This window comes from Plasmodium sp. gorilla clade G2 (genome assembly GCF_900097015.1).
Source record: "Plasmodium sp. gorilla clade G2 genome assembly, chromosome: 11".
NCBI classification, from domain to species: Eukaryota; Apicomplexa; class Aconoidasida; order Haemosporida; family Plasmodiidae; genus Plasmodium; species Plasmodium adleri (nom. inval.).
Genome location: NC_041703.1, coordinates 1031340 through 1057500, shown reverse-complemented (window position 1 = coordinate 1057500; position 26161 = coordinate 1031340). Strand labels below are relative to the sequence as shown.

General features: G+C 18.7%; 9 protein-coding genes across 9 annotated transcripts in view; 4 read left to right on the top strand and 5 right to left on the bottom strand.

Annotated features, from left to right (window-relative positions):
* PADL01_1128400 (60S ribosomal protein P0) overlaps window positions 1–810 on the bottom strand; it is a gene marked incomplete at both ends in the record, with an annotated part of 951 nt that extends 141 nt beyond the window's left edge. The window contains one exon of the mRNA XM_028682754.1: window positions 1–810. This exon is cut by the window's left edge and continues 141 nt beyond it. Coding sequence (XP_028539001.1) covers window positions 1–810 — 810 coding nt within the window.
* A 1705-nt stretch (window positions 811–2515) lies between these two features.
* On the top strand, window positions 2516–2779 carry PADL01_1128300 (60S ribosomal protein L38; the record flags this gene model as incomplete). The annotated part of the gene is made up of 1 exon (XM_028682753.1): window positions 2516–2779. One exon carries the CDS (start codon window positions 2516–2518, stop codon window positions 2777–2779), a length of 264 nt encoding a protein of 87 aa, XP_028539000.1.
* Window positions 2780–3886: 1107 nt separating this feature from the next.
* On the top strand, window positions 3887–6439 carry PADL01_1128200 (phosphoacetylglucosamine mutase, putative; the record flags this gene model as incomplete). The annotated part of the gene is made up of 1 exon (XM_028682752.1): window positions 3887–6439. The coding sequence occupies one exon, from the start codon at window positions 3887–3889 to the stop codon at window positions 6437–6439; it is 2553 nt and encodes an 850-aa protein (XP_028538999.1).
* A 781-nt stretch (window positions 6440–7220) lies between these two features.
* On the bottom strand, window positions 7221–9050 carry PADL01_1128100 (transporter, putative; the record flags this gene model as incomplete). The annotated part of the gene is made up of 1 exon (XM_028682751.1): window positions 7221–9050. One exon carries the CDS (start codon window positions 9048–9050, stop codon window positions 7221–7223), a length of 1830 nt encoding a protein of 609 aa, XP_028538998.1.
* Window positions 9051–11013: 1963 nt separating this feature from the next.
* On the bottom strand, window positions 11014–11859 carry PADL01_1128000 (conserved Plasmodium protein, unknown function; the record flags this gene model as incomplete). Its single annotated transcript, XM_028682750.1, has 1 exon — window positions 11014–11859. One exon carries the CDS (start codon window positions 11857–11859, stop codon window positions 11014–11016), a length of 846 nt encoding a protein of 281 aa, XP_028538997.1.
* A 1632-nt stretch (window positions 11860–13491) lies between these two features.
* Window positions 13492–14034, top strand: PADL01_1127900 (conserved Plasmodium protein, unknown function; the record flags this gene model as incomplete). The annotated part of the gene is made up of 1 exon (XM_028682749.1): window positions 13492–14034. The coding sequence occupies one exon, from the start codon at window positions 13492–13494 to the stop codon at window positions 14032–14034; it is 543 nt and encodes a 180-aa protein (XP_028538996.1).
* Window positions 14035–15173: 1139 nt separating this feature from the next.
* PADL01_1127800 (phosphatidylinositol-4-phosphate 5-kinase, putative) lies at window positions 15174–18905 on the bottom strand (the record flags this gene model as incomplete). Its single annotated transcript, XM_028682748.1, has 1 exon — window positions 15174–18905. One exon carries the CDS (start codon window positions 18903–18905, stop codon window positions 15174–15176), a length of 3732 nt encoding a protein of 1243 aa, XP_028538995.1.
* A 742-nt stretch (window positions 18906–19647) lies between these two features.
* On the bottom strand, window positions 19648–22192 carry PADL01_1127700 (A/G-specific adenine glycosylase, putative; the record flags this gene model as incomplete). Its single annotated transcript, XM_028682746.1, has 5 exons — window positions 19648–19743; window positions 19903–19959; window positions 20050–20124; window positions 20283–20345; window positions 20531–22192. The coding sequence occupies 5 exons, from the start codon at window positions 22190–22192 to the stop codon at window positions 19648–19650; spliced, it is 1953 nt and encodes a 650-aa protein (XP_028538994.1).
* A 1380-nt stretch (window positions 22193–23572) lies between these two features.
* On the top strand, window positions 23573–25510 carry PADL01_1127600 (RNA methyltransferase, putative; the record flags this gene model as incomplete). The annotated part of the gene is made up of 1 exon (XM_028682745.1): window positions 23573–25510. The coding sequence occupies one exon, from the start codon at window positions 23573–23575 to the stop codon at window positions 25508–25510; it is 1938 nt and encodes a 645-aa protein (XP_028538993.1).
* Between the last annotated feature and the right edge of the window lie 651 nt (window positions 25511–26161).

Here is a 26161-nt window from a genome sequence, read left to right as displayed (position 1 = left end):
TTCAACCATTTTTTTAATATTTTCCATCAAGGGGAATGTATAATCTGAATCTATAACAAGAGCAACAATATTTTTGAAGGCTTCGACAAATACGTGAGGATAAGAAGCTTCTGTAATGACACCTGCAGCTCTAGATAATGCAGCAACATTAGAAACACCTTTAGAAAATTTTTCTAATATATCTTCATCTGTAATATCTAAAACTTTAGCATCATAAATAACACCATCATCATAAACAGTTCTTACATCTACACCATAAGAAAATGGTTTCATGTTAAATTTTTGTAAGAGGGTAGCTGATGAAGCTGTTACTTTTTCTCCTTGTTTAATTAAATGTACATGTTCTTGTATTTCAATTTGACCTTTAACAATTTTTGTAGATATACCAAGAGATTGAAAAAAGGATGTGTGTGAAGGATCCATACCTGTAGGTCCTGGTGGAATAAAAACATCTATGGGAGCTATAACACCTAATCTTGCTGGTGCTGGAGATTTATTATCTAAAATAATATTTCTTATTTCAGACAAATCATCTTTACAAAAAACAAATCCCATATTTAATTTTACTAATGGTAATAATTTTTCTATTTGAGGTACAGCTTGTAAATTCTTTTTAAGAGCAGTTCGAATTCTTGTATTTTTACCCATCAATATTGTAGCCTTTCCTCTTAAACTTTTACGCACACTAGCCATTTGATTAGATCCCACATTATCTACATGCACAATTAATATTTTGGAATATTGTTGAATGAGAGAGCTAAGCTTCTCAATGTATATTTGCTTTTTTTGTTGCTTGGATAATTTAGCCATTTTTAAGAAAAGAAAAACAAAAATTAAAATATTTAAAAATTTAAAAATTATATATTATAAATAAAAGAAGAAGAAATGACTTCAAAAAAAAAAAAAAAAAAAAGGTATCAACAATTTATATTCTTTGTTTAAACAGTTTGAGAATTTTATGGAGACTGGCAGTACAAATTGGCTTGTCCGACAATCGATTTAACCTAAACAAATGAAATAAAAAATGACATAAGCATAAAACATATATATATTATATATATATATATTATTTTAATATTATAAATTTTTTTTTTTTTTTTTTTTTTTTTTTTTTTTTTTGCAGTGTCATAGGTTTGTAATTATATTTATCATTACATATAAAAAATATATATACATATATATATATAATATATCTGTATTTATTATATTTATTTCTTTTTTCTTTTATATTTTCTTCTTTATAATATATAAAAAAAAAAATGACAACATTATCTTTCATATATTTATATAAATAAACCATTCATATTATTACATTTGAATTTTTTTTTTTTTTTTGTGTTATAATTATTTTTAAAAAAACTTACCATAAATAAGGAGTTCTTGTATATATATTATATATATATATATAAAATGAAATATTATATTTTCCAAACAAAATATGGAAAGAAAAGAAATGAAAATATTATAAATAATATATAAAAAAAAAATATAAATATATATTCTTTTACATAAAGCAAAACTTTTTTTTTTTTTTTTCTTTTTAAATTATTTTTTAATATTCATTTTTAATTTATAAATATTATATGTGATGTAAAAAAAAAAAAAGAAAACTACAATATATATATATATAGTGAATTATTAAGAGTTATTGCATATTGTTTCCCTGCCCCCTTTAATTTTTTTTTTTATTCCTTTTTTTCTTCATATAATATTATATATATTATATTATATGTGGTATAATATTTATATATTATAATAAAATATAAAGCCTATTATATTTTTTATTATATACATGTAGTGAAAAAAGGGGACATACAAATATATATATATATATATATTATATATTATAAATATATATATGTATATACAAATATTCATAATACATCCAGTGAATATATTATAAATATTTATATATATTATTCTTATATAAGATATTTTCAAATATATATATATATATTATGTTTTATATATCTTTATAGGTACTAATAAATAAAAAATATTATAACATATATATTAATTAAATATATTATTATATATAATAAAAACAATCATACCAGTGATTATATTATATATATATATATAATAATTAATATATTATTATATATATGTAAACTTAAAATGATACCACTTATTTTTACTATATATTTTTTTATATAAAATATCATTTGAAAAAAAGAAAAAAAAGAGCAAATATATTTATAAATATATACTATATATTTATTATATATATATATATATATATTTTATAATATATAATATTTTTTTTTTTGTGTTATATAAATTATTATTTATTTATTTTTTATAAAAAAAAAAAAAAAAATTAATTTTACATTTTCATATTTTTTATAAATTTAAATATTTAACAAAATAAACGTAAAAATAAGAACATATATATATATATAATATATTTATAAAAAAATCCCATTTAATTATTTTATTTTTTTTTTTCTTTCTTTTCAAATTCTTTTTTTTATATAAATTAAAAAAAATATATATAATATTATTATATACAAAGATGCCAAAACAAATTAGTGATATTCGTAAATTTTTAAAAATTAGTAGGAAGCCTGATACCACTGCTGTAATTATAATGAAGAAGAAAAGTAAAACAAAGAAAAATATGGTGATAACAAAATTAAAATTAAGAACAAAAAAATATTTATACACTATGGTTTTTTCTGATCGTAAGAAAGCTGAAAGAATTGAAAATTCCTTATTACCAAGTTTAAAGAGAATATATTATCCACAAAAAAAAGTAGGAAAAACTGTTAAGAAATGAAGGCATATATATAAATATATATATATATATATATATTTTATCAAATGAAGAAGAAATATATATCATATGGAAGATATCTTATATATAAATGGACCATATGAAAAATATTATTTTTATAAAACCTTACGTGTTCATTATTACAATTGAGTGATATATAAGAAAAAAAATATTTATATATGGAATAACAAATATGGAAACTCATCATATTTTAATAACAATAATACACTTAAAGAAAACAACAAAAAGGAAATTCAAAACTTAAAAGAATAATATATGTATATGTATATGTATATATATATGTATATATTTGTTATGTTTATTTTTATTTTATTAGTTTTTTTTTTTTTTTTTTTTTTTTTTTTTTTTATTTTTTTTACCAATATATATATATATATATTATATATTTTATATATGGTGTTATTCCTTTTAATATATATTTGTTTTTTTTATGATTGAACTATTTTTCATCTCTTTTAAACTTAAAAGAACTTTTAAAAAATATAAGAAAAATGAATTATTTAAAAGAAGAATATAGCATATGTTATATATATATATATATGAGTGTGCTTATCATGACTTAGAGTTCATATATTCCTTATATGTTATACATATTATAACAACAATAAAATATATGTATATCTTTTATTTAAAAAAAAAAAATATATACGTTACAAAATAATAAATTTCTATGATTTCCTTTTTGTGGTGCAAATAAATATATCATATATATATATATTAATTTTTTTTTTGTATGTAGGCTCTTATAATTCGTTTTTTTTTTTTTTTTTTTTTTTACACCCTAAAATAAGTTCATGTATATATAAATATATTTACACATACACACATATATATATATTAATATGTGTGGAACAAAAAAAAAAAAAAGAATTCAAATGAGTAAATCTTTATACGAATAAATATTTATATGAATAAATATTTATATGAATAAATATTCATATGAATAAATATTTATATGAATAAATATTTATATGAATAAATCCTTATATGAATAAATATTTAAATATTTAAATGATTAAATATTACTCTGAAGGAGACGACATAAATATATGATTACATATTTTTAATATTATATATTTTATTTATAACATGAAAGATTTTAAAGAGAGCCAGTTTTATAAAAAAATAAAACCATGTATTGAGAAATATATGCCTAAGTATACAAATGAAGGTCAAATAATATTTGAACATCCTCATGAAATTTCTTATGGCAATTGTGGTTATAGAGAAAAATATAATTCATCTTCATGTGATTTATTAAATGCTATAAATAAATGTGGGATATTTGTAGGGTTGTTATTTATAAAATATAATTATGATATAATATTTAAACAAACAGAAAAAAAAAAAAAAAAAAATGAAAATAATGGTGATGGTGATGATTATGATGATGGTAATTATTATTATATGTGTGAAAAAAATTATAACAACCTTGAACATGATTATAATGAATTTATAAAAATGAAAAATATAGGAATTATTCTTACTGCTTCACACAATCCACATGATGAAAATGGAGTTAAAATTATTGGAGTTGATGGCAAATATATAAATAAAAGATATGAAAATTATTTAATAGATCTTGTGAATAGTCATTTAAGATATATAAAAAAAAATATATATTGTACATGTGATGATATTATAAATAATATTATCGAATTAATTATAGATATATTTAAAAAAGAAATACATTTAGATATATCAGATGATATAATTTATAGAAATATTACTATATTAGATAATATAATATATAATTATAATATACATAATAAAATAAAAAGAAATATATGTATAGGATTTGATACTAGAAATAGTAATATACATTTAAATAATATTATTATTGAATCATTAAATTGTCTTAATATATATAAATGTATTAATAATATTTCTTATATTACTACACCATGTATGCATTTCTTAATTTACTTTTTAAATAATATAAATGAAAATGATCAAAAATTAAACAAACAAATTATAGAACAAGAAGAATATACAATACATAAAAAAGATAATGACTTATCTTATTTAGAAAATTTTAATCTACAAAATAAGAAGTATGTATATAATTTATATTATTCAATAGATGATCATATTCTTATAAATGATGTCTTCACAAAAAATCAAACTCTTACAAAACAACCATTAAATATTTCAATAGATCAAGAGAAAAAAGAAAAGGAAAAAGAAAAAAAAAAAAAAAATTCTCATGAAAATCAAAATTTCAGTTATACACATATAGAACATATATATGCATATAATAGTGATCAAATATATTATGATTATTTCATACATTCATTTGAAATGTTATATAGTTATATTAATAAATTATTTAATAATAATATAATGATGGATGTTGAAAATATTTATGTTGATTGTTCAAATGGTATAGCTAGCTTAAAAATAGATAAATTCCAACAAATTTTTAAAATATTAAAAAAAAATATATGTAAATTTAATTGTATTGAAGGAGAACATAGTATATTAAATTATGAGTGTGGAGCTGAATATGTATATAGAAAACAGCAGCCTCCAAAAAATATTCCACATTTTATAAAACCCAATACAAAATTTTGTACCTTTGATGGAGATGCGGATCGTATACTTTATTTTTTTTTTCCACAAGAAATAGAAGAAAATAAAAAGCATATTTTTAATCAAAAAAATGAAAATAATCAAAATAAAAATATGGATTGTATTATCAATTGTGATATGATTTATAATATGATTTATAATAATAATATTAATTGTAATAATAATAATTTCCACACCCCCATCTGTCATTCTGAAAAAGAATTAAGGTGTCATTATGATAACAATATAGATACATCCAAAAATAAACATATAGCTATTTTGGATGGACCCAAAATTATTTGCCTTTTTTTTTTGTGCATAATAAAAATGCTATCACATATTAAAATTGAAGAACCCAAAGAAGAAATATCTTTTATCGATATTAATATAATACATACTGCATATACCAATTCAGCATTTATCAATTATATAAATTATATAAAAAATAATATTCTTGTTAATATTCATATTTTTAAATATATAGATATTAATATTACATGTACAAAAACAGGAATGAAATATCTAGATACATTAGCAGAAAAAGCTTCTATAGGTATTTTTTTTGAACCTAATGGACATGGAACTATATATGTTAATATAAATAAATTACATACATGGTCTCTTTCTTTAAATATATATAATGATCCATCCTTTATTGTATTACAAAAATATTTACTTTTTTTTAATCAAACGGTAGGTGATGCATTCCTTGATTTTATAGCCATCGAATTATCTTTATCACTTTTAAACATAACTATAAATGAATGGAATAATTTCTATACACCATTTCCATCTTTATATATTAATGTTAAGTGTCCTAATCATATACTTACTAAAATCAAACCACATCCAGAACATGAAAAATATTTAATAGAACCAAAAGAATTACAAAATTATATTAATCAAATAGTCAACACAGTTGATAAAAAACATGGAAGATGTTTTATCAGACCGTCAGGAACTGAGACTCTACTTCGAATTTATGCTGAAGCAGAAACTCAACAAAAAATGAAAGATATATTAGACAAGGCTCAAAAATGTGTACTACATTATATTCAACATATGGTATGATATATAAATAAATCATAAACTGTTTAATATGAAATAAAATTAGACACATTTTTCTATTTTACCCCTAAAAATTAACCTTTGAACGATTAATATACATACACTAAATAAATTAATATTACATATATTATACATGCACTATTATATATATATATATATATATATATATATATAATGCAAACATATTGTCCACATTGAATATCCAACTAATCTTTCTTTTTTTAATGTATCAACAACTTAAAATATAACATATAATCACAAAAATAAGAATTATATTTTAATAATTTTTAATTAATTGTCTTAATTAGATTATATAAACATATAAACATATATATGTATATATATATATATATATATATATATAAATTCGCTCAAAAAAAATAAAGATATTATATTTAATTAAACAAGTAAAAAATAAAACAATAATAAATATATACATATATATATATATTTAACCCCTTTGTTACTGGAAAAAAATTAAAAATATATTTTTTTTAATATTGTAACATAATGGATACATAGAAAAGGGGTGAAGAAAAAGAAAAAAAAAAAAAAAAAAAGAAAAAACATGTAAAACATTTAATTCGTAAATTAATTATAAAATGATTATAAAAATAAGGTAAATATAAAAAAAAAAAAAAAAAAAAAAACTACACACATATAAAAATATATATACATATATACATATATTTATATATATATATATACATATGTATATATTTTTTTTTTTTTTTTTTTTTTTTTTTTTTTATATATATTATTCCTTTTGAAGGACGAGAAGAATCTACTTCGATGATGCATCGTCTCCATAGGTTACCTTCTCTCCCTTGATACGTCGTATAAACATCATAAATATGACTACCACTATATTTACTACTATCAAAGCTAATATGAAGAGATTGATATATGTAAAATCATAGTTAGCATATTTTGCCCACTCAAATAATGCTAGACGTACAAAAGATACTACACCAGAGACTAGGTTCAAGAAACCTATTAATGTCGAATGATATTTAGAACTGAATGTAAAAGATATGAAAGTCCATAACTGACCATTTGCACATGCTGAATATAATGCATTTGATATAACTGATATCCATTGAGCCCAATTTGATTTTATATAACTAAAGGCATACATAGAAAAGGCAAAAATTAATTCATATGTAAACATAAGCATAACTCCAAACTTATCTGATAAATTTCCTAATATAACACATGGTATAAAAGCAAATGGTAAGATATATCCTAATAAATCATTTTTATCTTTTGATAATATATTTTCAACGACACTAAAATAAAATGTATTATATATAGCATTTAATGGTCCATATATCCATAAACATAAAAAGTGAGCACATGTAAATATTTTAATTAAATCTGTAAATGTTGGAGAATTAAATATATTAAATTTACTCTTAACAACATTACTACCATTATTTGTACTTGCTGCATATTCATCTTTTTTAGTATCATTATTTTCTAAATCATTAAATATATGTTTAGAAGAATTCACAGTTTTTAATTCTGATTCTCTTCTATTTAATATACCCTCAGGTTTATTACAAACTAAACTACTACTACCTACACCACTACTATATGCACTACTATTATATATATCTACATCTTTCTTCTTATCATGGTTATATATTTTCTTCGTACTATTATCAAAATCTTCATACTCCTTTAAATTAATTTCTTTGTTATTATAATAATTATCGAATTCATATTGTCTATAATATCGACTCTTTGGAAATAAAAATATTGTCAATACAAAGAAAAAAGATACACTGATACACATATACCATAACATAAATGTCTTGAAAGGTAAATTATAACGAGTTATTATAAGATCTAATATAGTCATAGTACCAGTAGATAAAGAACCAGCACCAGATATTATATTCACTATTAAATTCTCATTTCCTGGAAATAATCCAGATGCATTTAATGTAGAAAATGAAGCTAAATCAATACTTGCTGACATAAAGATACCTCCTATTACATAAGCATCAAAATGTTCATTTGACATTAACATTAATATCCAACCAATTAAATTTAATATATGTCCTAATAACATACTAAAACGTGAACCTAAATAATCTACTATTAATCCATTAAAAAAAGAAAATGCAAAATAAGCTGAAGAACCAAATATAAATATTGTTTGCACAGCCTTATCCTGTTCATCACATGAATATCTTTTATCATCATATCTATCATATTCTCCATGCTCATTTTTTGCACATTTCCATATATATGTATCTTCTCGAAATAATAAATTTGATAAATTAGGCCATCCAAAAAATAAACGATTTGTTAATACTATTAACATAAAATATACAAATAATAATACACTCCTATTTATATTAAAAGGAGTTTTCTGTTCTGAAGATAATCTTATTTCTTCCTTTTTTAAAAGGTCATCTAAACAAGATGGCATATCATATCCTTTCAAACTTAAATAACTCAATATGCCTTTCTTCTTCTCATTATTATTAACACTACTATTTGAACTCATCGCCTTTTTAGATATTTCTGCTTTTTCTGAGGATACAGATACGTCTTCTTTAACCGAGTGGGACAATATAATTGTTGACTTTTTTTTGGAACTCATCGGTTGCTTTTGTTTGTTTTTTTTTTTGACTTTTTTTTTGATTTTTTTTTTTTAAAACATAATAATATAATATTATAATATATAATATTATATTAAAAAAAAAATATATATATATATATATATACTTTTCTTTTTAAATCTTAATTATTTAACAGATAACATCTGAAAATTATATAATACTAAAAATAAAAACAACTGAAGAAAAATAAATATTATACCAAAATATATATATATATGTATATTACATTATATTTTTGTATATACTTCTTTTTACTCTTTGCAGCAATATTTTTTATTATTACTTACCTATATATAATATTTATGTATATATATAAACACTATATAATTTTATAATAAAAATGAAGGAGAAAGGAAATAAAAAATCACACATCATTTATAAATATAAATATAAATAAATATATATATATATAATCACCGTCGTATGTATAAATATTTAATTTTATTAAATTAAAAAAAAAAGATTCATATATAATTATATATATATATTGCATATATTTTTTTTTTAATATTTCATTTTTATAAAATGTGGTTATATACATAAATATATTAAATATATATATATTTATTTTTTTTTTTTATTCTGTCAAATATTCATGTTTAATATTCAATTCATACCATATAAAATTTGTCTCATATAAAACTCAAATATTTGTTTTTTGTTTTTTTTTTAAAAATAATATAATAACATTGTAGTTAACAATATATCATTTCAAAAAAAAAAAAGGAAAAAAACAAATAAAAATTATGGAAGAAAAAAAAAAAAAAAAAAAAAAAAGAGAAATAAAACAAATAAATTATGAGGGGGAAAAAGAAAAGCGAAGAAGAAGAATAATAATTGTTTATATTTAAAATATACCTATATATTAATATATATATATATTTAATTATATAATTGTTAAATATTATATAGAGATAATTTTCTTCTTTTCCTTCTCTTTTTTTGATTTTTGAGGGACATAAAGAAAAATGAATAAAAATTAATGTTAAACATAATTGAGCATGCATAAAACAAAATGTTCCATTATCTCAATATTATATCCATATTTCTATATATTATATTTACTCATAAAAAAAAAATATATATATATATAATATATATATATTTATATATTATAATATTAAAATATATGATTCATAATAGTGTACGTAATAATTGACTAGAGTACTGTCGTCTTCAAATTATTTTAAAAAAATATAAATTCAGAAAAAAAAAAAACAAATTTAATTTATTATTATTAAGATGTTGTATAGAGTGTATAATGAATATATTTTTTTATTATATTAATAAATTTGTTTTGGTTTTTTTTAACAAAAAAAAAAAATATATTTTTATATACAACACAAAAATAAAATAAAAATATATAAATAAATGAAAATTAGGTACAATCAATCATGTATTCATATAAAACATAAATAAATATAAATAAATAAATAAATATATATATATAATATTTATATCATATAAATACATGAACATATTTGGAAAATAATTCATAAAGAAGTTTAATATATTTTATTCCTTCATTCAAAAATTAATAATCAAAAATGTAATAAAATTAAAATGATAAAAATATTATATATATATATATATATATTTATTTATTTATTTATTTTATAATTTTTTAAAATCTAACAAAGCAAAAATATTATTTTCCTTTTATAATCAAAATAGCTATTTTGTTTTAATTTATTTTATGAACGTTCAGAATTTTTTTTTTTTTTTTTTTTTTTTTTTTAAAGTATTATTATATAATATCATTGAATTTAATATAATGTTCTATATCATATGTATATAATATTTTTGTATGTCTTTAAAAGTAAATGAAAAGGAAGAATTATAATAAATATTGTATATATATATATATAATTACACATATACATATATATAACAATTACATTTAATTTATTTCATTAATTTTTTTTTTTTTTTTTTTTTTTTTTTTCATTTTTGATTAAATATATCAGTTATAATTATATATATAAGATAAAATATATCTATGGTGTAATATGAAGGAATATAATTATTACTATTTTTAGATGTACAATAAAAGTTTTTTAAGAAACTTAAAATGTTATCTTCCTTCGATTCAACATAATTTTGATCGGAGTTTTCAATTTTGTTTATACAAAAACGTTTTATTATTTGTAAATTTGAAGAAACATTGGAATCCAGTGCCTGTAATGAATCTAATAATATTAGTAGATATATTAACCATATGAAAAAAATGAAATTTGTTTCGTTATTATTATTTAAATGGTTAGCTATTATATCAATATAATATATGATTTGTTTATAATTAATACCATAAATATATAAATGAACACAAAAAACTTGTGAAGAAAATATATGTATTAAATCTTTATCTTTTTGTAAGGAAGATAATATAGAACAATTACACGAATTATATTTAAACGTATCAATTATATTTCGATTATATTTTTTATGAATATAATATCTTAATCTATTTATATATTCAACAATGTTACTTTTCCATCTTAGTTTATTTTCATTATTTAAATAGCTTTCATCTAATTTTTCTTTAAAGGTATATTTATTCATAATATTGAGTAAATTGTGGGTTTTATTATTTGAACTTTTATTGTTACTATCATTATTATTTACCACATTTATCTCTACATTTACATTATTTGGAAGGGCATTCCTTTCATTTACCATATTCTGCATAAATTCTATAATTAATTTATTTTCTTCATTTGTTATATCACTCCCGTATATTTCCTCAATGCAAAATGCTTTACTTTGTGTTAAAGAATCGTAATCACTCATTTTTTTCTTTTATTTTTAATATGCTTTATTATAACACAAACATTTTATTGCAATAAAATATATATATATATATATATTATTTTCTCATTATTGTATACCCATTTTTTTTTTTTTTAAGAACATTCTTAAATTAATATAATCACAATAACATAAATATATAAATGTTCAAAATTTTATAAAAAATTAACACATCGATTATATATATATATATATATATATATAACATAATATAAAATGAATATTTTTTCTTATTATATTTTTATAAATCTGTTCCTCTACACGTTTTTGAATTAAATAAATAAATGAATATATTTATTATATACATATACTACATAGTAAGGTAATGTATGTAATTTTTTTTTTTTTTTTTTTTTTTTTTTTTTTTGCGTATTCGATTATTCCGATATAATATATCAAATGCATGTAAAAATAATATTATAAATATATATTATTATACATTGCATTAAAAAAGATAGGAAAGAAAAAGAAAACCTAAATCTAATAAATGTGATATTTTGAAAAGTATTAAATAATAAAAGAATATGTGAACAAAATTAAAGAAAAATGTATTTTTATATGTATAAATAAATAATATTATTTTTTTTACATGTATACGTAATATTATATAATATATATATATATATATATATATATATATATATATATAACATAATATTATTATGAAGATTTAATTAGAATGAATATTTATTTGTAAGAACGTTCTAATTATTATATAAATATTATATATTTTATTTTTTCATAATATATATCCAAAACAAACCATAGATGGTTATAATTTTATAATATATTAATAAATATATATAATGTATATTTAGATTTTATTAATATTTTACATATTTATTATTATATTATTTATAAGTTGTACGTATAATATAATATAAATAATGTAATATATTTTTCACAAATCCTTAAAAAAAAAATAAATAATAAAGTTTATATATTCAACATATATATATATATATATATATATATATATATTAGATATTTTTTTTTTTTTTTTTTTTTTTTTTGTGAGACATCTTAATTTATTTATAATATAATAAAAGCCCCAAATTATTATTATTTATTAATATTATATATATATTTTTTCCAATTATGTTTAAATTAGTAATGATTATACTATAAATACACACATTTATATATAATACAATTATAGTTTATTATTCATATTTGTGAATATTTTTACTTTAATCATATTTCTTTTAAAAAGCTTAAACCTTTACATAACAATATTTTTAAATTACGAAAATCGTATATCTTACTGCATTTATCAAGTAAAATATATATATTTTTTTTTCCCTTTGTTTTGTTATTTTTTTGTTATTTCTATTTTTTTTCTTTCTTTCCTTCCTTTTCCCTTTCTTATTATTTTAATTTTTTATTAATATATATTTTTTTGTATGTTTTTTTATATATTTATACATATAAATATGTGTATATTTCTAATGTTTTTGTTTTAATAAATGAATTTAGCTAGCTCCTTGCCTGGTCATACGAATAGCCAAAAATCACGCACACAACCTCCAAAAAAAAAAAAAAAAAAAAAAAAAAAAAAAAAAATATTTACATATACATATTCTATAAAAGAGAGAAAAAAGATAATTTTTTAAAATGAGTAATAAGATAAGACATTATATGAATTATAATATAAAAGAAAAGGATAGTAACATATGTAATTTTTACATAAATTTAAGAGACGTTACTGATTTGAATGAACTAGACGAATTGTTAAACGAAGGTAAAAAAAGTTATGACAGATATAATAATGAAAACAAAATAAATAATATAAATAAAAAGAGTTTATTAGGAGAAATAATTAAGGCATATATTTTTTGTAAAAGTGTGAAAATAAAAGAAACGTGTAATATATGTTTAATGTCATGGATATCAACAAGACAATGTTGGTATGATTGTGATGAATTACTTTTAAATAAATATTTTGATGGATTACTTGAACCATTAGTTTTTACATTTAAAATTTTGAGAGAAAAGGTTATATATCATTTTTATCAAATACCAAAAAAATTATATATGGTTTTTATAAATAAATTTAAAAAATATTTAAAAATATATAAAGATAAGGAAATTATTTTGAGTATCATAACCTCAACTTTGGATATATTATATTCAAAAGTATTTTATTTTAAACTTTGATTTCAAATATTCTTATATAAGTATATTTATATTAAAAAAAATATATATATACTTTCGTAACACACATAAGCAGTATTATATTTTTTATTTTTAATATTATAATTTTTCGTAAAATGAAATAAATTAATTCATATGATACATATATATAATATAAGTATATTTTATTTTAATTCATTTGAGGCATTCTCATTTTTAATCAACATGTTACCCATGTTGTCAAAATTACTATAAATGTTAATATGTTGATAATATAATATACAGTTTTAAAATAATTTTTAGACATCTTACCACAAAAAAAAAAAAAAAAAAAAAAAAAGAGGAAGGATGAATGATACAGTCATATACATTTTTACAAAAAATATCATAAAGATGAGAAATATAAATATATATTTAGAATTTTTTTTTTGTATTTATTATTTTTTTTTTTTTTTTTAGTACCTAATATAAATTTTATGACATCAAAATATTTATATATATATATATTTATTCATTCATAAATTTACATATCCATGTAGTGCACATTTTATTTTTCATTGTTTTGTTATACCTTAAGTAGTATATAATAATAAATACGTGCAAATATATATGCTATGTATTTATTCTCTTTAGCATATTTTTTAAAGAATGCGCGTATGCATACTTTTGCTGAATTTATTTTTACATTTATATAAATATATTTATATATATATATATATATATATATATATATATATATATACATATATTTTTTTTTTTTATCTCACCATACAACCTTTATAACCATATTGTTGTATAGGTGTTTTCAAATTTTATTTTTTTTGATTTCCCTTACTTTTTTGTATTCTAATTTTTTTTATTTTATTTTAACTTTTATATAATATATAATTAATATATATTATGAAACAATTTATTTAAAAAAAAAAAAAAAAAAAACTTAAAAAAAAAAATCGTTTTTCTAAAAATATTATTTTTAAAATATATTGATGGGTGTATGTACTTAGATTCATAAAATAAAAATAAATGAACCGAAAATGACAGAAAAAAGAAAAACTAGACAAAATGTGTAAACAAATATAACTATATATATATTTATATTATATGAGTAATAAATGAGTGGAGTTTTTTTATTGATTTTTAATTTATGATAAGGCAAAATATTTTTAATTCGTGTTTTTTTTTTTGTTTTTGTTAACACTTAGAAAGTTTCTAAAAAAGGATTTTTTTTTTTGTTGCGTATCTGTTAGTTGATCATTTTGAACAAATTTTTTATCATAATGATTATCATAACTTTGATCATCATTCTGATACATAATTTTTTCTTTTGTAGATAAAGGTGAATTTCTCCTACTTTTTTTAAGACTCCATATTAATGAGAAACCTTTTTTTGGTAAATCATAATTTTTATATTTATATGGTAAAGTAGAATTTTTTTTATTCTTTGTATTTTTTGTATTTCTTAAATTTTTTAAACTTTTTGAATTTTCTGAATTTCTTTTATCTGTCTCCATTTGATTTATAAGACTTTCATTTGAGAATGTTTCCTTTTTATTCATTTTATTTTGTCTTATAATTCCTTTTTTTTTTATTATCATATTTTGTTTATTTTTTTTTTTAATATCATCCACATTGACATATGTCATATTGTTATCACCACTGAGTGCATACATATTCATTTCTTCGTTCTTATTATTTTTTTTTATATTTTGTTTTATATTTTGTTTTGTATTTATATGTTGTTTTAATCTGTTTATATTTTCTTTGCTATTTATATTTTCCACTCTGTTTATATCTTCATCATCATTTTGTTCTTTTTTATTTTCCTTCATGATATTATTAACATATCTCATTTCAGTCTCTTCATTATTTTTTCTTTGTATATCCTTATAAGAAATATCTCTTACAATATATTTATCGTTTAGATACTTCCCAGTATTGTTATATGTATTATCTTTTCTTTTATCTTCTAAGGATTGTATACCACTATTCACACTAGCATAATTCAAAAAAGATTTAGAATGGTTTGATTTGTTTGAAATACAATCACTCGTACTAGTTGTATTGTATGAATATTTATAACTTTTCAACTTATTCTTTAATTTTTTTTTTTGTTCCCCATTTTTTTTTATTTTTTTTGTATTTTTTTTCTCATTTAATTGTATATCATTATATTCCTTTATATTGTGGATAAATGATAAGTGATGTTGTTTGAAATTATAATCATTACTAAATTTATGATTTATTACTTGTGGTTTTATATATTTTTCCATATTTTCATTTTTTATCTTGTTTGTATTATAAGGTACATGGATATTTCCTTTTTCTTCATCATGCAAATATATATTCTCATCTTCATCACTATGATAACAATAGTTATCATTATCATATGATATATCTTTTTTTTCATTCTGTTGATATATATATTTATTATTACCATTTTGGGGTATTACCTCCTTAGCTTTTATATCCTTTTCAACTTTATTTGATGGGTCATATATTTGTTCGTTAATTTTTTTTTTTATTATATTTTTTTTTTCTTTCTTTTTTTTGCATTTTCTATTTGTGGAAGATGACGACATGGATGAGGAAGAGTAACTATTATTATTACTACTAATATTACTACTAATATTACTACTAATATTACTACTAATAGAACTACTATTATTACTATTACTGTTACTATTAAAATTATCGTTATGGTTACTATTCATATTATTATTATTACTATTATCGTCCTCTTTTATGTTAAAAAAAGAAAGTTTCATTCTTCCATCTTTATTCCTCCAAAATGATGGCAAAGATTTATTCTGTCCATTGTATGATAAAACATTCTTATCATTATTTATTGTATTCATATTAACAACACCCAAACTATCATCACTTGCATACAACCATTTTTTGAGCCTCCCATTTTTCCATTTACCATATTTTAAAAGAATATTCTTAGAAGCATAAGAAAATAATGGGTTATTCTTATTTATGTCCTTTTCACTCATATCATTTAAATTTATTGAATTTATATAAAGTATTAAACGTTGTATATCTTGGAATGCTAATAAATCAGATGTCCTATTTATTTGTTCATGGGTAGGGCTACTCATTTGGTTATGTTCTAGATCTTCATAATTTACATAACTTTTTAAATTATTATTATTATTTTCATATTTTTTTTTATCAACGATTATTTTTTCATTATCACACCCTTTCATGTTATTACAAAATGTATTATTTTTTTGATCATGAAACCTATTAAGCAGCATTGCATTTTCTTTGTTGTTCTTCATTTTTATATTATTCGGAGAAAGACTTTTTTGATAAACATCCACATGATTAATATTATTATTAAGAATATTTTTTATATTTGTATTCCTTTCGACATTTTTTTTTTTTATATCTGCCAGAAAAGAAAAGGAAGATTGGAATTGATCCATTTTCTGATTACAAATTTGATTATTAAAATAATGATCTGTTACTACACATATATGTTCTTTGATTGTATTATAAAAATTATGATTGGTCTTAAAATCATTTATATTTTTTTTCTTTATATAATCAAAGAATGAAGAACATAATTCATAAAAATTAATATATAACAAATTAAATAAGAATTTGTAAAAATTATAATTATCATATTTATTTAAAAGGTTATGAAAATATTTACCAATATTTCCTTTATAAAATATATTTTCTTTTGAAAGATTAAGAAGGAAATTTTTTTTTATTTTTTCTGTATTTTTAAATAAAAGAAAAATAGGATATTGTATATATTGTTGATATTCTTTAAAATTTTTAATTAAAATAAATATACCAGATCCATGTTGTTTATTATTTAACCAGTTACCAAAATAAATTCGTCCATCATCCCATTTATATATACCTAATCCTTCTTTTAAATTATTTATATGATAACCAAAAAATTGTCTATTATCATTCCAAATTATTTCACATTTCCCATATACACAATTTGATTTCCATTTACCTATATATATTTTATATTTATTAAAAAAATATATACCTCTATTAAAAAAATAATTATCTTTTATTTGTCCAATATACATACATTCATTATTCCATACAAAAATACCGAATTTATTCTTTTCGCCTTTTAAATAATTACCAATATAAACATAATTATTATATACATATTCAATACCATTCTTATTTTGTTTATCATTCAACCAATAACCTTTATAAAATGTACCATCAGGATGTATAAATATACCATATCTATTTGCTTTTCCTCTCTTCCAATAACCTATATATTTACTTCTAGATGAATGTATATATAAACCAAATCCTGTTATCTTATCTTCTTCAAACTCACCAATATATATACATTGATCAGGTGTTATTATTATTCCTATACCATTTTTCTCATTATTTTCATTCACTTCTCCTATATATATAACACCCTTTTCAATTATCATAATATATGTCTCATAGTTTAATACAATATATTTTAAATATATCATACTTGTTACATTATTTTTTTTGAAGAAACATAAAAAATCCTCTTCATATTCTTTAATATACATTAATATCCTTTTAACATTTATTATATAATTTTTATACATATAATCATCCCCTATTTTTTTCCTTACCTTATTTTTATTATTTATATCATTATCGTGATTATAAATATCATCATAATTATTATTATCAACAATAAGTTTATCTTCTTCCTTTATTCCATCTTCACTATATTCTCTTTTGTCTTCTTCTACATCCCTTTCGTTTTCATAACGATAAAAATAATTCTCTTCATCATATCTATTGTCACACCTTCTATTATCTTCTACACAAATATTAGACTTATCTAATTCTAAATTATATGCAGTTTTTAATCCCCTCACACCCTCGTTCTTTATTTCTCCGCACGCAAGTTTATTTCCCATGTTACAAAAAGAAAAATATATATATATATATATATATATATAATATATATATTTTTTTTTTTTTTTTTTTTTTTTTTGGATGACACTAAAAAATGTAACAGTGGAAAAAAATTACTCATACATTATACATACATTTATATCTATACTCATTTTTACAAGTTTACAGAGATAGACATATATATTTCCACCTCATATACAAACTCTACAAATATTAATAATGTATTTAATAACAAAACAATTATCAAATAAATACAATACACCCAAAGTTTTATATTATTAAAAAAAAAAAATTGATAGCTTTTTTTTTTTTTTTTTGAAAAATATATATAAATATATAAAAATATATAAAAATATATAAAAATATATAACAAAACAAAGGAAAAAAATACAAAATAAAAATATCAATGTTGTATATAAATGAAAAATATAATTTATCCCATTAATATATTTTCACCCCATCAAATAAAATAAAAAATAATACATATATATATAATATTTATATATATTTATTTTTATTTTTCCACAGTAAGCCAAAAAAAAAAAAATAATAAAATGAAAAATAGTCTATATATTTTGTTTGATGGCTAAAATATTTAGACAATTTTATATACACGTAAAAAAAAAAAAAAAAAAAAAAATGAAATAAATAAATAAATGCTAAAGTAAAATAATTGTTATATGTAAAAATGGATGAACAAATATAATTCACATTTGATCCATCTTTAAATATATTTATATTTTTTTATATACAATATTCGGACAATCCATTTATTTTTTCATTCAAACTTTTTTTGTAACTATCAATTATATTTTGACAAAACGTATTATGAGTAAAATTCTGTAGAACAAGAAAAAAAAAAAAAAAAAAAAATATATATATATATATATATATATTTATATATATAATATCACATCAATATAGTATATTATCATTTATATATATAATTGCATTTCAACAGTTAAAAAAAAAAATAAATAAATAAATAAATAAAAATACCCTGATATCTTTCAGTATAACCCATTTCCTTTCTTCATTATTCTTAGGCATATTTTCCTAAAAAATAAAAAAAAAATATAATAAAAATTTAATTATGTTTAAAATTAATAAATATATAAAACAAAATATTTACATAATTCCTTTTACCCAGTCGGAGACAGTACATAAATATATATGCGTATGATAAGTAAGATGAGAAAATTTGTGTTTGAAATTATTTATCTAAAAAAAAAAAAAAAAAAAGGAAAAGATAAATATAAATATATAAATTAAATTCGAATGAGACATTTTCATAAATTATAAGAAAGATTCTTTAACAACTGTTTTGTCCAATAAAAACTATATATAAAAATATATTTATTATATTTATATATAATTACATATAGGTAACGGTTTTTTTCCGTATTTGTCACATTCAGGCTTCTTAAAAGATCATTAAAATGCTGTAGAATTAAAATAATATAAAAATGAATTTATAATAATTAGACAAAAAAAAAAAAAAAAAAAAAAAAGATAAATGGATAAATCCTTTCCATGTTAATATAATATGACCAACAAAATACTACACATACGAATTGCGATAGAATTTAATATATATATATATTTTTTTTTTTTATTCTACTTTTACCTTCGCACAATCCTTCTTATCATACGTATCAAGTAATATAAATGGAAATAAATAATGCATGGAAAATAAATTCGAGTCAGTGTTTTTAATCATCATATATGTATCTTCTAAGTAGGAATCCTTAATTTGTCGGCTAGCTGTTTTTTTTTTTTTTTCTAGCTTTTTTGTACAGCTATTTTTACACATATTATTATTTTTATTCATATTATTATTTTTATTCATATTATTATTTTTATTCATATTATTATTTTTATTCATATTATTATTTTTATTCATATTATTATTTTTATTCATATTATTATTTTTATTCATATTGTTATTTTTTTGTTGGCGATCTTGTTTTATTAACAAAACAAGACATACTTTATCGGTTTTTTTTTTCCTTTTAGCTAAAGGAACATATTTAATCTCAACATTTCGATCATTAACACATACGTTACAATGTTCTGGATGTTTCATATCAAATAAATTATGTTGTTTCTTTTTATTGGATTTTAAATAAATCATACAATATTTATTTATTGGACATTCTGAACAGTCAGGTGAATTGTTGCACACACTTGAGCCTAAATCCATAAGTGCCTGACTAAGGTCAGAATAATTGGATTCACCTGTACATAATATTTGGCTAACTTTTTCGCAATGTTTTAATAATGTGCCTGAATTATAATAATTTATAGTATCAGTAATACGAGAAAATATTCTAATAATATTTGTATCAATACAAATATCCTTCCTATTATATAAATGTATACAAATAGCTTTTGAAGTATAATCACCTATACCAGGTAATGTTTTTAACAATTTTAAATCATTTGGAAATATACCATTATATTTATTAACAACAATTTTACAACATTCCAATAGGTTTTTAGCTCTGTTATAATATCCCAATCCTTTCCACAAAATAAGTACATCATCTAAATTACAGTTTGCTAAATCAAAAATATTATTCCATTTATTCATCCATTTTAAATAAAAATTTAAAACTTTATGTACCTTAGTTTGTTGAAGCATAATTTCACTAATATATATTTGATATCCTTTTATTTTTAAATGTTCTTTATTATATATAAGATTATTTGTAAAATTATGTTTCTTTTCCTCTTCACAAACGAGAAAAGAGCTATTACAAATTTTTTTATTATCCATATTAATAATATTATTATTTTTTATTTCATCCTGTAATGATTTAATATTATCACATTTTAATGTATCACTTAATGGATTATATTTTTTTTTCTCATCCTTATCTTCCTTTTTTAATCTTTTACACCTTTCTAATGATAACTCATTGTGTTCTTTTTTTATTTTTGTAATTCTTGTACCTTTTGTTTTCTCATGATCTTTAACATTATCTGAATTCATGTTTTTTATTTTGAGCTCATCCTTTGTATGCTTACCAAAAAAACATCTAATATCCACTTGTTTTCTTTTCTCATTCAACTGAACACTTGTTGTAAAAGGGGGTTCATCACCTCTCCATGGCAATTTTCTTCTATATTTGTAATACCAATTTAATAAATCCTTTCTAAGCTCAATACTATACCTTTCTAAAAATTTATAATGATAATCTGATTGTTCATTTGGAAAGGTTACGTCTTCGTCGTCTTTAATATTTTCACTGAATTTATCTATCTCAGTAGATTCATTTTTCATCATTAAAAAAAAAAATAAATATATAATATTGTATCAAAAAAAAGAAAATATATATATTAAATAAATGATTGAGTTTTAAGTGTTAATATTAGTAAAGAGATATAAATATATATTATAAATTCGTTATATTTATTATATATATATATCCTTTTTGTTATTTCTTTTTTCTAATGACATATTATTTTTTGTAAGAATGTTACAGTGATTAAATTTTCAACGCTTATACATTTTCAGGATAGGAGAAACGAATACAAATATAAATTTATATTTTAAAATTTTTACATCCTCTTTATTTTCTTTGATTATTAAAATTAAAAACTATACATATTTATTAATATGTTTTAAAATATATACATATATATATAATTGAAACCAAAACAATGACACATCTTTGTGATGTAAAATATGTTCTCAAATACTTTTCATTTTACACCTATAAAATTATATTTTTTTTTTTATATATTTTTTTATAAATATCTATTTATTCATTTTTTATTTTATAAGAATAAATCACCAATTTAATTTTTATTTATTTTGCCATCCTTATGTTATTTGGTTATATGAACATATATATTATTATATATATATATATATATGTGAATATACTTATATATTTACATATTCATATATTAGCTTAATATTTATATTAATATAGCCTTATTTTACATATCTACAAAATATCCTTTTTTTTTTTTTTTCAGTATTCATAATATTATAAAAATATAATTAAATATTATAATATATATATATATTATATATATAAAGAAATATTTTATTTTATTACTTTTTTTTTTTTTTTTTTTCTTTTCTTATTTCCATCTATAGATATAATTTTATTAATTCATTTTTTCCATAGATTAGTTAGTACCTCACTACTTTAGCATCCCATATTTTTCAATTGTATATATATATATATGAAAGAAAAAAAAAAAAATTAAAATAAAATAAACATAAAATATATAAATATTATATATATATATATATATATATATATAATAATTTTTTTCCTTTTTAGTTTGTTAAATTTGTGACGTTATCAGAGTTCAAAATTTTTTTTTTTTGATTTACAACTGATATGTAGATATATAGAAATGTAGTAAAAAAAAAAATAAAATTGTACATTATTATATTATATATGTGATAATTTTTAATATTTTAAAATATTTATATTTTCCTTTTAATAATAAGTATATTCCCCAATTGATAAAAGAAAAAAAATAAAAATTAAAATAAAAATAAAAAAATATATATGTCATATGTTATATGTTATATGTTATATATTTATGAATGTATAGTTTTCTTCTCTGAGAATTTTTATATAAATATTATATAAATATATATATAATATATATAATATATATATATTCCTTTTATTTTAATAATATGTCAAACACTGAGGAATTAAATGATAAGAAAAATGAAGAAATTGAATATAAAGAAAAAACGCTTAACCTATTTGACAACGATAATTTTGTATTAAATAATTCTGATGAAGATGAATATACATCAAATAGTTATGATGATAATGAAGATGAAGAAGGAGATGAAGATGAAGTAGACAACGATGAGGAAGATATAGAAGATGCTCCTTCGAGTGATAATATGAGTTATGATGATTTGGCTAGTCAAAATGACGAGGATAAATATAATGATGAAGATAAATATAATGATGAAGGAACATATAATGATGATGAAACATATAATGAAGAAAATAAATATAATGATGAGGAAGGTAGTGATGAAGGTCATATGAAAAAAATAGATGGAAAATTACTTGGATTAACAAAAAGAATGAAGAAAATATATATAAATAAAAAAGAAAATATATATCATAATCAAATTGGCATATACAAAAATGAAAAGCTTATGAAAAATGAAGATATTGAAGATAGGATGAAATATTTAATAATATTATTAAATGATACAAAAAAAAATAATATTAAAATAGAAAGATCCATAATTATTAATGAGTTACTTTTTTATTATACATATTATTATGAATATTCAAAAGAAATGATTAAATATTTATATTATATATTTGATATAAAAGAATTATATTTATTTCTTGAAATAAATAACATGCCTAAAGAAATACATTTAAGAACAAATACATTAAAAATAACAAGAAATAATCTTATAAAAATTTTGAAAAATCAAAATGTATCAGTGCAAGAAGGAGAATCTTGGAATAACGTAGGAATAATTATAAAAGATGTTAATACTAATGTCGGGTCATTAAATGAATATCTATATGGTTATTATATCATACAATCATCTTCATCACTTATTCCAGTTCTTGAATTAGATATACAAGAAAATGATATGGTCTTAGATATGTGTGCAGCTCCTGGTGGCAAATGCACTTATATGTGTACTCTCAAAAAAAATAAAGGTGTTGTTTATGCAAATGATATAAATAAATTAAGATGTAAAGCTATAGAAGCTCAAGCTTCAAGAATGGGAATAAATAATTTAATTGTCACTTGTATAGATGCTTTAAAAATTCAAAAACATTTATCATTTCAATTTGATAAGATTTTATTAGATGCACCTTGTAGTGGTACTGGTGTTGTTAATAAAAATAAAGCTGCCAGAAGAAAAACTATAAAAGAAATAAGAGATCTTGCTCAAAAACAAAAAATTCTTTTAAATAATGCAATCAATCTTTTAAAAAATGGAGGTATTCTTGTTTATTCAACTTGTAGTATAAGTGTAGAAGAAAATGAACAAGTCATAAATCATATACTCAAAAAAAGAGATGTCAATTTATTACCAACAAATATTCATATAGGTGATCCTGGAATTACACAATATAGAAAAAAACAATTTTCAAGTAAAATATCATTATGTAAAAGAATTTATTTACATAAACATAATCATGATAACTTCTTTATAGCTAAACTAATCAAACGATCCGACGCACTATTTACTAATACAAACAATAAAAAAAATAAAAATAAAAATAAAAAAAATAAAATAAATAAACACAACAAAAAACCAAATGAAAATCTAACAAACCAAAAAAATTTGGAACATAACAAAAATGAAATCAACAAAAATAATAAATTGAAAAAGAAAAATAAAAGCAAAATTAAAAGCAAAAACAAAGAAGAAAAGGAAAAGAAAGGAAATATTAAAAAACATAAAAATCAAAAGGATCAACAGACTTTAAATGTTACCAAGAAAAGTGAAAATTTTAAAGTAAAAAATAAAAAAATAAATAAAAAAAATAAGAAAGATAAGGAAGCAAAGAAGGAAAAGAAAAATAAAAAAAATAAAAAAAATAAAAAAGATAAGAAGAATATTCAAAATAAAGTATAAAAAGTAACACTGATAATATATATATATATATATAAATTAATTAATTATGCATATCATGTTTAGTCATTTATGTTTATATAAGTTTATAATAAAAAAAAACTTTTCATCTATTAAAACTAATTTTTTTTTTTTATTCTTATAAACATTTAAAATGTGTTAAAAATTATGTCTATGTTAATATAACATATACAATGTTTTATATAATATTACAAACAGTAATTATATATATATATATATCTCAATGGATACGAATATATATTTTTAAACTCTTTCTCTAATCCATTTCTTTTATATCATAAAAAATATTTATATAGAATTGTGCTTTAATATATAATATTTTGTTTACCAAAAAAAGAAAAATTAATAATACGTCAGAAAAAAAAAAAAAAAAGGATATATATTGAATTAATCTGTATCTTAATCGTTTTGAATATATATGCACATATATATACATAAAAATTAAACCTTTTTATGGGTTACTTTTTAAAAAAAATGTGGACAACAAAACAAACACATAAAAAATTAATATATATATATATATATATATATATATATATATGTGGAGAATATAATATTTATATCTTTTAATGTTAATATAAAAGCTACATAATTATCGTCTCAAAAAAAAAGAAAAAAATATTTTGCTGTTTA